This window comes from Raphanus sativus, chromosome 8 (genome assembly GCF_000801105.2).
Source record: "Raphanus sativus cultivar WK10039 chromosome 8, ASM80110v3, whole genome shotgun sequence".
NCBI classification, from domain to species: Eukaryota; Viridiplantae; Streptophyta; class Magnoliopsida; order Brassicales; family Brassicaceae; genus Raphanus; species Raphanus sativus.
In genome coordinates, this window is record NC_079518.1 from 23,452,763 (window position 1) to 23,467,352 (window position 14,590).

The following is a 14,590-nucleotide window of genomic DNA, read 5'->3' on the forward strand; positions in this document are numbered from 1 at the left end:
CTATTGTTATCCACATTAAACAACCTATCCAAGAGGCTACAATTTTGGTATAGTATTATGTAAAAAGCTAATTAAAAATTCATTTTTATAACACTGATTCATTCATAGCTATAGAAAGTATTTGAGGGACCTCAGCAGAGGACACCCTGCTACAAAGAGAAAGCTTCAAAACAATCCAAAAGAAAAGACAAAAACGTAAATGAGAATGCCAGTAGGTATTTCTTTTGGACAAATACGAATGAACTTCATGTTGACAAAAAAAAAACGAATGAACTTCATAATGACTTTGTAGTCTCAAATCATTCAAGCTTAAATAAAAGTTGCAGTATAAAAAAAAAAAGGATTGGAGATGGCTGATGCTCTGCCGTTTGATTGTTACAAATGAGAAGCGTTTGTTGTCTTAATCTCTGATGGACTATAAAATAGCCCCACCGCCACGTAGGCCCAATTGCTTGAAAGTGCTCTCTTATAAAAAGATACTTTTTTTTTGTTTTGCCAAAGAGAGAATAAGGATGGGGGAGATGGCGGATGCTCTGCGGGGGCTGTTGGAAAGTGGAAAACTATCGGAGGAGGATTGCCTCTATATTGAGCGTGGATTGGGTAAAAACGTCGTTGGATTGCCAGCAAAAGAAAAGGAAAAAGAAAAAGAAGTCGATGGATGGGCATCATCTGATGAAGAGGAGGAAGTGGACGAAGAATACCGTCGCCAAGTACAGGAGTCTTGGGTAACCCTCGCTCGCTCTTTACCACTTTATTTCTGTAGATGGTCGATTTGATAAATTGGTTATTTGATGAATTCTAGGGTTTTGATATTGATGTTCATGTTCGTATCCCTGAACGTGGAATCTATCCACACGAGCTAGGCAAACGTCAACCGCCTTCCGATATCTCTCTTTACGGCCGTTTGGGAGTTCACTGTTTCAACTTTGAGAAGGTTGATGTCTTTTTTTTGTTTGCTTTTGAGTTTGGAAGCCATATTATATTATTATTTTTTATGATTTGTTTTTTTTTTTTTTTTTGCAGGGGAGAAAATTGCAGTTTATGGGCATACCCAAATACAATATTGGATTTAATATATGGAACTATTACTATATCACTGTGGAGGTAAAGGATCTTGTGGACGATTCAGCTCACATTCTCCAGAGCTCAGTCACAGGATGTTTTCCCATGAACGGCGAGCATTTAAGAGTCTTGACTGAAATCTGCAGACTAAAACCCGAGAAACCAGGTAACTTTTTGTCTGTTACTGCCATCATCTATTGACCTTAGACTTTGTAATGCTTGGATTTATTTTCTTAAAATTATTGCAGGTGAAGAAGGTGACTTGACTCAAATTAACGAGGAACCTGTAGATGAGCTTTACAGAGGTCGTATGCCCAACTTTTTGTCCGAAGCAAAACCTGATGACAGGCTGAGATTCTACGAGGTAAACTTGTTTCCTTTTCCTACTCTCAATGTGTTGTTTCAAGATCAACTTCCTGTATTTGACGCTGATATTATTTGCTTTTATTTTGTTATTTGTTTTCCAGGTTCAGGAGCAAGACATATGTGAAAATGATTGGCTTCGTCTGTATACTGATTTCGCACTTTACTGCTACTGGCGGTATAATGAGGTAATATAATGAGAATCATGATTATGTTTGGCATTAATCTCTTGCAATTTTTGAAGCTTTTTTTTTCTTCCAGGAGGCATTCAAGTCTTGCTTGCCTGCCGAGATCAACAAGATACTTGTGGAAACCTTTGAAACTCATACAGACCCGTCTCTGAAGCTCAAGTCTAGTAATGCCATCTTCCACATCAACTTCACCGCCAAGAGCTGTGACTACATATCGGTTGTCAGGAGGACAAAGGATGGGAGAACAGGGCATATAATACTCGAAATTAGTACCTGGACCAACCCACCAAGCTCCCCGTGAACAGAAACTGTCGCCCAAATTTTTCCTTTTATGATGAACTTTGCTTTGTTTTTATTAACAGTTAAATATTTTTTGTAAATCCTGTTTATGTCCTTTATTTATGGATGTTTTGATTGCTGGAAAAGAAAAACATCAAGATACTGAGATGTAAATAAATTATATTAAAGTCATCTAGATGTATCATTTGAATACAACATCTATTGTTTTTAAATGTTGTCCGTTTCTATAATTAATAGTTGAATGCATGATAAATTGTTCGTTTTTTTATATCATTTGCATACTAATAGTTAAAAAAAACTAAAAATTACATTGTTTTCATCTTTAATAATGAACTGATTATAATAAATCTTTCCCTTTGTCTTAATTCTTGCTATGACTTCTCCTGACTTTTGCATGTCTATCCGTTTTCTGCCACTGCATCTGATTCCTTTGAGAACAAAGCGGTCGTACAAATCGTCAGCTTTCAGACTACTCTTCACTTCAATGTAAGAAGAAATCTGATCTGATGAAGTATATTCCGAACAATTGAGAGAGAATCCAGCTCTTGTTTTGTGGTAGAATCGACCATGGCTGTAAATAGTCAAGCCTGATGCAAAGGGCCTATGAATAGAATGTTAGTTTTGTGTACAAAACTTGAGGTGAACACAATGAGAATAAGGATCATATAGTAGATTGCTACTTGCTAAACTATCTTTGCAACGGTTTGGGGATTTCTTTAACTATACTCCAGTAGATTTCGCAGGTGAGGGACTAAACGACTGTCTGTTGCCACTTTTGAGCTTATCATCACCCAGAAAGGGTAAATATGTTTAGAAGACGATACATACAAGTGGAAATAAAAGGCATTATCAAGAAAAACACAATCAATAACAGAGACAGAGAAAAAGAAGCTTTTTGAGATTTACAATTTAGAGATCAATTTGAGAGGGTCTGATGCATCTTTGACGTGATCAGGGACAGGAAGATTACAGAGGAGTGTGACTCTAGAGGAAGATATTAAGGTTCTGTTCTCTGACCCTTCCTTTGACTTCCACAGCTTAACTTCCCAAACCTGAATAGTCTTTCCTGTACTCACAGGAGATGCTTCGGCGAAGACAAGGTCTCCGAGATCAGCACTCTTTATATGGTTGATCGAGAGTTGAATCCCAGCGACCCTTTTGAAGCCAGAAGCCATGTGAGCTCCCATACTTGCTAAAGACTCGGCGATCAGAGCAGATACACCACCGTGTAACACCTTGAAAGGCTTTGAGAAAAAAAAATCAAATATCTCAGAATTTGTAAGAAAAAAAAGGGGACAATGATCAAAATTGAGAAAGAAGAAGGAGAAGGGACCTGGCAACAGATTGGAGAGACGGGAAGACGACCTGTGACACGTGTAGGAGATAACTCATCGATCTCGAAACCTAATGCGTAGAGCGGAGGGTCTAAAGCTTTGGTCTTGGACGATGCAGAAACCATTTTGTGTTCCTCTGTTTCAGAGAAAGAGAGAGGAGGTTAGGTGGGTGAAGTTCTAAAAGATGATAAGAGAGGTTGAGAAAAAAGTGAGACATTGATTGAATGTTTTTTTTTAATAGATAATAGCGTTAAATGGAATGTCACTGTAATAGTTTTTTATTGGTTTTACGTTACGACGCCCTTTTCCTTTCGGGCCGATTGTCAAAACTCCATAATTGATGTTGGTGAGCATCTTTCGGACAAGAGTCGACGTATCGTCTGTATTATTAACTACGTTTAAAGTATTGGATAAGACGCACGTGTCGTATATCTGCTTGTCAGTCTTTTAATAGGCCGACAGTGGATATTAACCTCCTACGATGGGCCATCGTAATAAGCCCTTTTAGCAGCCTTTTTTTTTGTGCAACGCCCTTTTAGCACCCTAAATCACTCAATTCTGTTTCGGTAGCCTTTTTATCATGTCACGAAATCAAATTTCATCTAAATATTGGCCTAGACTTTGGTAAAGATCATCACGACATTCACTCTCTTGTGTGCTATGTTAGTGTTTAAGTAGAATAATCCTAAATATTTGTTTAGGGGTGTTTAGTCCAGTTTAGTTATACGTCTTTGTCTTTCGGTATCCATTATATAAAAAACTAATTTTGTCATCTGAGGTTGCCATTTCAACAAATAGATGAAGGAGAGAGTGACATGTGCAACTCTTTTTTTTCAAAATCTTCGGAAGAGTTTATTGTTCCAATTTGAATTTGGACTTCTGTTTTGTGCTACCCGTTACAAATTTGACATTCACACATATTTATTGGGCTTATAGCCTATTTCTTTCCTTCCTATTCGATTTTATCCGGTAGCAAACACCGTCTTCGTAGTTACACTAAACCCTAAATACACCGACCATTGATTCGCTTTCTAACACCATTAATCATTTACAATCAGTCACGTTTAAAACTCCCATGAACGATCCTTAAACCATCCCCCACTATCACTCATTCAATTCACCTTTCCTCCTCCATGGTACTGTGAAAATCTACTTTTAGAATGACATCCTTGATGGACGTCACCGTCCCCAACCCCAACCTTCGTTTCTGATGTGACATCAGCTTTGTCATAATGGAGATTATGCCGGTGGGCCCATAGACAATATGCCAGAGTTATTTGTCTTTCCTCTAAGAACTTTAATGGAGACATCACTGCTAGGGGAAGCAACACTTTGAGAGGAGAAAGAAACTAGCGAGCAGACATTTTTGGGTGATCTAAAATCTGCATCTATGGACCTTAAAATAGGCGGCATCACTCGGAACAACACATTTGTCCCAAAACTGGGAAATGCATGAAGAAGGCAAGCAAGACTTAGATGCCTATTAATGCCAAATATCCCCACTACAACTGTATATAAAGTAATGCTTTTGTCGCCAATGATTTACTTTTCTATTTCCATTACTATTGTTGAATTGTTTGATCATTCAATTTAAGCATATTTGAATTTACTAAAACAATTGTGTTGGTATACATATCGTTTCTTAAAAGCTCCAGACTAATCAGCCTTAGGCAGTGTGCCAAAGGAGGAGCTCCGGGGATTTATGAGATAATGGTAGCTTACTCCGACCTAAAAAAAGACCATGTATGAAAAAGGAAGAACAAAACATAGGAAACTTGTTTGGCCATGCTAAGCAAGTTTATGACGTGGCTGTGAAGACGAGAAATAGCTATATTCTTATGGTATTATCTTCTGCTAATGGAATAAACAAAATAAAAACATATTGACGTGAGAAATAAAAACATAATGCCTTTTTGATATGGAAACAAATATTAACAAAAGTTTAAATATTACATAGATAATAATGATAACCATTATAATTATATTAATTATAGAAATATTGATTATAATATTACAAGATTATCTGTGTAATGTAGAATAAATATAATTTTTGTATTCTAGATGATGATCATCTAGAATACCGAAAACCTAAACTGTACCAAATTTAATTAGTTTATTCAATAAAGTAAATACTTATTAGTTTAGTTTCTTATAACATCAGTAATGGTAAAGTTTTCTCTATATTGTTCTAAAAAAACATTAATGTTGAAAAATAAAGATTTTTAATAGTATTACACGTGTATCACAATATTAATAGAACTAATTATACGATGACATGTATAAAAAGTGCCCTCAACGGTATTCTCTTTTTCTTTCCTTTTTTTCTTCTTTTTAGAACACCGATGAGAACATTTGTTAGAGTTTACCATCTTTGATGCTCTTACATTTCTTGAGAATATTGTAAATAATAAGAAGGGTTGCATCGGAGTCAAGTAAGAATTTTCAACAAAAGTGGTACTTTAATATAAACTAGATCTTGATCCGCGCTTTGGAAGCGCGGAATATTTTACGATGAAAAATTTCACTAATAACTTAACAAATATTTTGTTAACTTTTAAAGATTGTGTATTTAAAATATTTTTGTATTTAAATCAGTGTTTTTAAATTCAACCTGATTGTGATTATACCGGTTAATCCGGAGATCTAACAATTCAATTTAGTTTTCTAAAATATTCATATTAAAAAGTCACTAAAACCCGAGACTAACCGATTGAACTGATGGATGACCGATATGTAATCTAATTTGATTGAAATTGAATAGTTTCATAATTAATCTTATAATCCAAATTTTAAAGTTCATTATTTTGTAATTTATGAAATTATGACGTTTCTATAACATTTTAAAGAGAAAATGATGGATATAAAATAACTAAAATTAATTATTGTATTGTTTGGAAAGTAGTATGTAAAATATATTGTTTGGAAACATTGATAGTAGTATAAAGAAATAAGTATATTGTTTGGAAACATGGATAGTAGTATAAAGAAAGGAATATTAGTGATTTAATGTAGGTTTAACTATAAAGTATAAAGATGTATTTAATTTAAAAACTTACAAAATAAATGTTAGATCCAACAGAATGCTTCTGTTTTAATAAGATAGATTGGAAACATTGATAGTAGTATAAAGAAATAAGTATATTGTTTGGAAACATGGATAGTAGTATAAAGAAAGGAATATTAGTGATTTAATGTAGGTTTAACTATAAAGTATAAAGATGTATTTAATTTAAAAACTTACAAAATAAATGTTAGATCCAACAGAATGCTTCTGTTTTAATAAGATAGATAATACCTTGAGTGAGGCATTTAAACAAGTATATAAACCAAAATACTTTGCGTCAACTGTTATTTTATTCTAATCTCTATCCTTTGTAATTGGAATAGTGATGTGTAAATCTATGTATATGAATTTCTTTTTGCTCCTATATATATGTATGGATTCTGCAAAACTCAAATTAAACCACTCTTCAAATCTCTTACGTACAGCCTTAACCTCTTTTGTACAAGCCATGGACTCCGTCAACCACTCTTCTTCTCCTACGACTTTCTTATGCCCTAGGCTACGATACAAAAAACAAATGGACCCAGAAACCTATTTCATTGAAAAACAAAATGATCCGTCTTTAGAAGAATCTCACCGTCTTTCCCTGTTAGATTCTGACCCTGACGCTGACTCTTACTTCGAAGAACTTTGGCGCAACTTCGTTCGGTGTGGGGTTTGCAATCTTCATATGAAACATCCCACTGATTTATCGTGCGCCAAATGTATCCAACCCTTCCACAAAGAATGTGTTGAATCTCCACCTGAAATCAAAGTCCCTTATCATCCCAAACACCCTCTCCAACTTATTTTTCCATCTCCCAAGAGTACACTTCAAGTAAGGAGCAGCCATTACAACAAGTGTAATTGTTGTGGAGAAAACACTCATGAAGTTTTCTATTACTCTTGTTCTATATGTGGTTTTAATTTACATCCTGTTTGTGCGATAAGCTTCAACATCCTTTCTATAAACTACCCAAAAAGGCATGACCATACACTCACCTACTTCCCTAGAATAAACTCCCTAACTTGTGACGTTTGTGCATTGAGTGATGATGATAAATGTTTCATTTACGTCTGTTATCAATGCGATTTCGTGGTCCATAAGACGTGTATCTACTTACCAAACATTATCAGAATATCCCGTCATGACCACCGTCTCTCTTTCACTCCTCCTCTAACTATTCCTAATAAGAATTGGTATTGTGGAGTTTGTCGCCATAGAGTTGACAAAAATTATGGACAATACTCTTGTGTGAAGGATTGTGATTATGTTGTTCATTCTAAGTGTGCAACACGAAAAGATTTATGGGACGGAGAAGAACTCGAAGGAGAACCAGATACTGAGGAAGAAAACGTTAAGGCGTTCAAAGAAATAGGTGATGGAGTCATAAAACATGTCAGCCATCCAAAGCATAACATGAGACTTGACAAGAAGGAGAATGGTAAAGTAGAGGACGAAAAAAGGTGTCAATCGTGCATCCTTCCTATCTATGAAGGTAGCATTTATAGATGCATGAGATGTGATTTTATCCTCCATGAAACATGTGCACATCTTCCTCGTAAAAAATGGCATTCACTGCATTCCCATCCACTCGATCTACAAGTTGATCAGAAAAGGGAATTCGAGTGCGTAGCTTGTAGAAACCATTGTTGTGGTTTTGCATACACATGCCATAAACCACTTTGTTCTTTCAGTTTAGATGTAAGATGCACTTTGGTTACAGAGCCTTTCACTCATGAGTTTCATCCACATTCCTTATTCTTAACATCTGAAGAAGGTATATCCAGAGAGTGTTCCATGTGCGGAAAACAAAATAAACATTTGAACTGTATCGAATGTTCCTTTGTTTTTTGTTTCCGTTGTGCCACTTTACCATATAAGGTGAAGTACAAATATGATGAACATTATCTCACCTTATCCTATAAAAAAGATACAGGAGGATACAATTGGTGTGACATATGCGAAAAGGAAACATATCAACATGTTGGGTTCTACACGTGCAATTCGTTGTGTAGCATCACAGTTCACATTGAATGTCTGCTGGGGGTAGATCCATTTATGAACTGTAGTCGAGCTATCCAAATCAACAGCATATCGTTTTCGATAATTCCCAATGACGGTCTTACTCGAAGAATATGCACGCGGTGTGGAAAGCATTGCCCTTACAGAATAGTCTACAAATTTAATATTAGAAGAAGTAGAATGATATTTTGTTCCATAGAGTGTACTGGGTCATACCGCATGCATTTACGTAATAATTGAATTAAAATAATTGATAGAAAATATTTGTTTACAATTTTTAAGTTATTTTGTAATTTTATGTATAATAAAAATATATTTCGTATTATTATCTTCCCATCTTAATTGGACATGTGATTTCACATATAATATTTTGAAAATAATTTCAAATTTTTATTTTTGATATGTTAAATTACATCTATTATTGTAAATTAAATATTGATTTTTAATTATATTAAAATTGGATTATTATTTTCTTAATTTCATGTAGTTTAGTTCGTTTCTCTTATATTTTTAAATATATTTGTAATTTTTTGAATAAATGGATATATAAAATAGAAAACATAAATACTAAATAAGATTTGTATTAATAAACATAACTTGTAATATTCTGAAAATTCGTACACAATTTTTCTTAGTTACACACTAAATCATAATAATTTTCTATTTAATTTTTCATATTAATAATGGTTGGTTATTCATATTTTAGTATACTGGATTTTATCAATTTTCTGATCACAATTTGTTTTTTTTTTGTTACGGTTAAACTAAAATAATAGGGAGAATTACCAATTGTGACTCAAAACTTGGAGTCAAATCCAAAAGAATACCCCAACTTGGGTCAAAGGCAAAAGTAACCTAAAAGACTATTGAAATTATAACTATCTCCTTGTGAACAAACAAAAAAACGGATCTTTTTTTACGTTTCTACCCCTCACAAGTCGTCTGTTTAGACGACTTGAAAATAAGTCGTCCAGACGACTTAACTTAAAGTCGTCTGGACAGTTATTCTTAAACATAATTTAAAAATTTTGTAAAAAATATTTTGATAAGTGAAAAATTGGAATTATGTAATTAACATATGTCTTAAGAGATATAAATTAATATATAACAAATTTCAATTGTTTTCAGCCCAGATGAGAGAAAGTAGTGAGTCATGATATTCTTTAGTTTATGTTTCATCAACATATGTTGTAGTATTGTATGTGTTCTTAGGGTTAGATTTTGGAAAGCATTAAAACCGTTCTTGAAATTTTTTAAAATTACCTAAGCGTGTTCATTTCTGTGTATAGTAAACACTATTGAAGTATAATTTGATTTTATAACGTGGTTAGTAAGTTAATTTAGTCATTTTAGTTTAGGGGTTCATTTTAGGGTCTGGGACGACTTAATATTTAGTTTTCTGTGCCCAGACGACTAAATATTAGGTCGTCTGATGTACATTATCAGCCAGAATAAGTCGTCTAAACCGGACCAAACCTTAAAGTTTACCAATGTACTTTTAAAGCTAACCGGATCATTTACCCAATATATAAGGTGATTTTTTTTTTCATTTTCCGCGAAATTCAGAAACCCTAACAGTTCTCTCTCACCGGTGATATCAAAGGCGATTCGAATTCCCACTATTTTCGAACAACCATCGTTCTCAACGTCGGCTATCTATCTCACTTCATTCTCACCGTTTTCGCCGCAGCTTCTTCTAACCCTAGCGCCGCCGATTCCTCTAAACCCTAGCGCCCCCGCTTCCACTATTTCCGAACAAACCGTCGCCCTCGCCACCGTGCTCACCAACGTTCTCACCGCCGCTTCCTCTAAACACTAGCTAGCACCGCCGCTTCTTCTAAACCCTAGCGCCGCCGCTTCTTCTCTGTAAACCGTAGCGCCGTTTCTCTGTAAACCCTAACGCCGGTAAGTCATCAAACTCGAGGAAAAGATGAACATAAAACGTTGTCTCTTTCAATTTACTCATTCTCACCGTTTCACGTTTATTTTTTCAGATCTATAACCACAATGACGAGTACTCCAACTCCTTCTGCGACTAATCAGGTCCGCTTGAAATTTTTCTACTGGAAGACTTGTAAGTAAGTCGTCTGGAAAGTCTTCCAACTGGATGACTTAGTAGACGACTTAAATATAAGTCGTCCATTTGGAAGACTTTCCAGACGACTTAAATATAAGTCGTCAACTAAGTCATCCAGTTGGACGACTTTCCAGACGACTTATATTAAAGTCGTCTACTAAGTCGTCTGGAGTAACAATTAAGGCGTGATTGATTTAGCTTGTGTTCTGACTTCTATTGTTGTCTTTGATTATTTTGCAGACAAAAAGGATGGATATTCCAGAACTCCCCCGTAGGTTATACACATTAGGGGAAGAGCCAGAACCCCACAATAGCATTTCGTATCATACGGATAACAAGAAGTTGCATACTGCTCTTAGGGAAGCTCTCACTGATGCTGAATTTGAAGAGCTCAAGGAGTCGAGATTGGGAGTTTTCATCAAGTTCAAGGAGCAGGGATTTGGTTGGGCTTCAAGGCTGGTTCACTACTTGCTCTGTTTAAAGCTGGACATTAAGAAGAAGTACGAGATGTGGTGTCTCGTTGGTCCAGAACCTGCGAGGTTTTCACTGTTAGAGTTTGAAAACATCACTGGTTTAAACTGCGAGTACATCGAGGACCTTGAGACACCAGAATGTGAAGTTACCCCAGAGATGGTTTCTTTCTGGGGGATGATGGGAGTTCATCTGGAAGCTGGGCCAACTACTGATCAGATAATAGCAGCACTGAAGAGATGCGGGGATTGGTCCAGGGAAGATCGCAAGCGACTCGCGTACCTTTCCATCTTCACTGGATTCATTGAAGGGAGAAAGTTTTCAACCGCTACACGAGCTACTCTGGCAAGGCTAGTGATGGATTTAGAACGGTTTGAGAATTATCCATGGGGGAGAGTCGCGTTTAAGGTGCTGATGGACTCTTTGTGGAACAAAGATATTACTGGCTGTTACACCGTGGATGGGTTTATACAAGTTCTTCAGGTCTGGGCGTACACAGCTATTCCGGGATTGGGTGCTAGTATTGGTAGTCCCAGAGCAAACAGTCCGTCTCCACCGATTCTGGCCTACGAGGGCAGCAGAGGCCGCAGATTCATGAAAGCTGCTATCTTGAGTCAGGTACCTTTCCATCGTCACTTAATTAAGTTGTCTGGAAAGTCTTCCAGCTGGACGACTTAGTAGACGACTTATTATAAGTCGTCTGGAAGGTCTTCCAGCTGGACGACTTAGTAGACGACTTATAATAAGTCGTCTGGAAAGTCTTCCATCTGGACGACTTAGTAGACGACTTATTATAAGTCATCTGGAAGGTCTTCCAGCTGGACGACTTAGTAGACAACTTATTATAAGTCGTCTGGAAGGTCGTCCAGCTGGACGACTTAGTAGACGACTTATAATAAGTCGTCTGGAAGGTCGTCCAGCTGGACGACTTAGTAGATGACTTATAATTAAGTCGTCTATTTAGTATTTTGTTTCAAATATCTAACTCGATTCTTCTTCTATTTACTGCAGACCCGCGTGATCAACTTTGTTGAGAAGGACATTAGTGAAATGTGGCCAAAATGGGACTCTGAGGTTGAGGACGTGCCCGCGGAGAACATCATTAAAGTCATGTATGATCGGAGACCGTGGAAGTGGACCATGGATTGCTGGGAAGTCACTGGTACAAAACCTAAGTTTGTGACTCCATCGAAAAGAGCCAAAGAGATGGTTGTGGTGGAGGTGGAGGAGGAGGAGGAAGACAATCAGAGACCTCGGAAGAAAGCTCGTAAAGAGGGTCCTAAAGAGGCTCCTAAAGAGGCTCCTAAAGAGGCTAGCGAAGAGGCTAGAGAAGAGGCTAGCGAAGAGGCTAGAGAAGAGGCTAGAGAAGAGGCTAGTTGGGTGACCAGAGAGGAGTTGGAAAATATGTTCAAGGACTTAAGAAGTGGCTTAGGTGACATGATGAAAGATGGGTTTAGGAAGTGCATCAGGGAGATTAGGAAGTTGTCCGATAGATTGGAAGCTGTGGAGAAGAAGGTTGGTGTCACCAATCAGGCTACCCCTCAAGCCAAAGAAACCGGGGTTAGTAACAAACAGCCTACCCCTCAAGCCACCCCTCAAAAGGATCAGCCTACACTTCAAACCAATCATCCTACTCCTCCCACCAGACAGCCTCCTCCTCAAAAGGCAAAGCCTACTCCTCAAACGAAACAGCCTACTCCTCAAAAGGCAAAGCCTACTCCTCCTCAAAAGAAACAACCTTCTCCTCAAACGAAACAGCCTACTCCTCAAAAGAAACAGCCTTCTCCTCTGCCCAAAGAGGTTAGTATCAAATCCTCTCCCAACAAGAATTAAGTCGTCCAGGGTCTTCTAGTTGTCCAGACAACTTTTATTTAAGTCGTCCAGGGTCAACTAGTCGTCCAGACAACTTTTATTTAAGTCGTCCAGGGTTAACTTGTGTGCAACTTTTATTGCAGAGATTGTTGCCGGAGGATACAGCAGATGAGGCGATCTCGGTATATAAGATCTTGCCGGAGGATACAGCAGATAAAGCAGATGGTGTCACCTCCAAAGAGATTGTTCCTCTCACTTCCACTGACCAACCGAGCTTCGCTTCCAACGATCAACAACCGAGCTTCGCTTCCACCGATCCAAGCGTTCCAGTTTCAGAACCGAGCCTGGTTGTATTGGACAAAACAGCTCCCACTGCTTCTGTGCGTGCAAGGAGTGAACGAACGAAGAAACCTGCTCCCACACAGATATCTCCTTATACGGCAGAGAGAAAGAAACTCCTTAGAGTGGGAAAGTATAGTCCTTTTCCCACACTAAACAGACCTAAGTTGAAGGAGCTCGCTGATTGGTTGAAAACTGATCCGTAAGTGATTGCTTTACCCATAATAGCTTGATTTAGTCTACCAAAACTGATTGCTTTTTTGTTTGCAGTGATTATTTCACTAAGCAAGAGGACAAACCACGTACATCACCAATTTGGTGGTATCATAAACTCCGGACACCCAAAGCATGGCTGGAAGACGTAGTAAGTCTTCTGCTTATCTTTAAGTCGTCTGGTAACTTGTCTTTGTATAGATTTGTAAATATATAAGTCGTCTGGAAGGTTTTCCAGCTGGACGACTAACAAATAAGTCGTCTGGAAGGTTTTCCAGCTGGACGACTTACAAATAAGTCGTCTGGTAGGTTTTCCAGCTGGACGACTTACAAATAAGTCGTCTGGGAGGTTCTAACTTGTATTATTTTATATGCAGCATATGGATGCTTGGATGAATGTGCTGAGGCAGAGGTATCAGGAGAACCCACAAGCTTTCCGGAGCGAGCGAATGTGCTTCCTGGATCACAACTTTTCCCATTCTTGGAGAGAGCAGTATCTGTTCTTCAAAGCATCGGCACCTGATCACAAAGGTTTAGGAAGAATGCTACCTAGTGGGGCGTCGTGTTTTTATGACGGATCAATGCCTTCATTTTGCCAATCAAACAAGAAGTGGGGGGGAGGACATTGATGATATCTATGCGCCAGTGAACTTGGACAACAAACATTGGGTTGCTATCTGGATATCGATCCCTAAGAGGCACATAGTCGTCTGGGACAGCATACCTTCATCTAGCATACCAGAAGCATGAGATGAGATAATGGAGCCTTTTCTCGAGATGGTCCCTTATATGCTTGTTGAGTGCGCAGCCACCGAGGAATTACGGGTCAAATCCGGTTGGAGCGATACACATATGAGAGACTGCTGAAAGATGTACCCACGGCCAACAATGGTGATTGTGGCGTGTACGCTCTAAAGTACATTGAATGTCATGCTCTTGGGGTCCCCTTTAGCCCTAAAGACTTTGCTAGGTCCAATGCGAAGACTATGAGGGATAATATGGCTGTGGTTATATGGACGGAGCTTGTTGATCAGCATTTGAAAGATAATGAGGATGGTGGTATGTTCGTGGGCATGTATGATTAGATACACAAATCTAACTTGTATAGATTTTCTAACTTGTGTATGGCTTTGAACTTGTCGTTGTATTTGTATTTGTATATTTGTGTATTTTTATTTGAACTTGTCGTTGTATAGATTTTCTAACTTGTGTATGATTTATTTGTGTATTTGAACTTGTCTACTTACAAATAAGTCGTCTGGAAGGTTTTCCAGCTGGACGACTTACAAATAAGTCGTCTGGAAGGTTTTTCAGCTGGACGACTTACAAATAAGTCGTCTGGAAGGTTTTCCAGCTGGA

General features: G+C 37.5%; 2 protein-coding genes and 1 pseudogene across 2 annotated transcripts; 2 read left to right on the forward strand and 1 right to left on the reverse strand.

The window, feature by feature from the left end:
• The first annotated feature begins 477 nt into the window (after positions 1-477).
• On the forward strand, positions 478-2,111 carry LOC108818697 (UPF0725 protein At3g44770). Its single transcript, XM_018591619.2, has 6 exons — positions 478-725; positions 803-934; positions 1,024-1,228; positions 1,311-1,426; positions 1,530-1,613; positions 1,687-2,111. Exons 1-6 carry the CDS (start codon positions 513-515, stop codon positions 1,915-1,917), a joined length of 981 nt encoding a protein of 326 aa, XP_018447121.1. The 5' UTR covers positions 478-512; the 3' UTR covers positions 1,918-2,111.
• A 586-nt stretch (positions 2,112-2,697) lies between these two features.
• On the reverse strand, positions 2,698-3,474 carry LOC108818698 (1,4-dihydroxy-2-naphthoyl-CoA thioesterase 1). Its single transcript, XM_018591620.2, has 2 exons — positions 3,250-3,474; positions 2,698-3,160 (listed from the first exon to the last, which is right to left on the reverse strand). Exons 1-2 carry the CDS (start codon positions 3,373-3,375, stop codon positions 2,819-2,821), a joined length of 468 nt encoding a protein of 155 aa, XP_018447122.1. The 5' UTR covers positions 3,376-3,474; the 3' UTR covers positions 2,698-2,818.
• A 6,103-nt stretch (positions 3,475-9,577) lies between these two features.
• Positions 9,578-14,316, forward strand: LOC130499092 (uncharacterized; annotated as a pseudogene).
• The last annotated feature ends 274 nt before the right edge of the window (positions 14,317-14,590 follow it).

What these genes read in the sequence shown, in the direction of transcription:
- LOC108818698 (XM_018591620.2), bottom strand. Translation starts at nt 3,375, where the DNA reads ATGGTTTCTGCATCGTCCAAGACCAAAGCTTTAGACCCTCCGCTCTAC. An exon ending in TCTCTCCAATCTGTTGCCAG is followed by an intron (nt 3,161 to 3,249) that starts GTCCCTTCTCCT and finishes TTTTTCTCAAAG; the next exon opens with CCTTTCAAGGTGTTACACGG.
- LOC108818697 (XM_018591619.2), top strand. Translation starts at nt 513, where the DNA reads ATGGGGGAGATGGCGGATGCTCTGCGGGGGCTGTTGGAAAGTGGAAAA. An exon ending in ACTGTTTCAACTTTGAGAAG is followed by an intron (nt 935 to 1,023) that starts GTTGATGTCTTT and finishes TTTTTTTTGCAG; the next exon opens with GGGAGAAAATTGCAGTTTAT. An exon ending in GCTACTGGCGGTATAATGAG is followed by an intron (nt 1,614 to 1,686) that starts GTAATATAATGA and finishes TTTTTCTTCCAG; the next exon opens with GAGGCATTCAAGTCTTGCTT.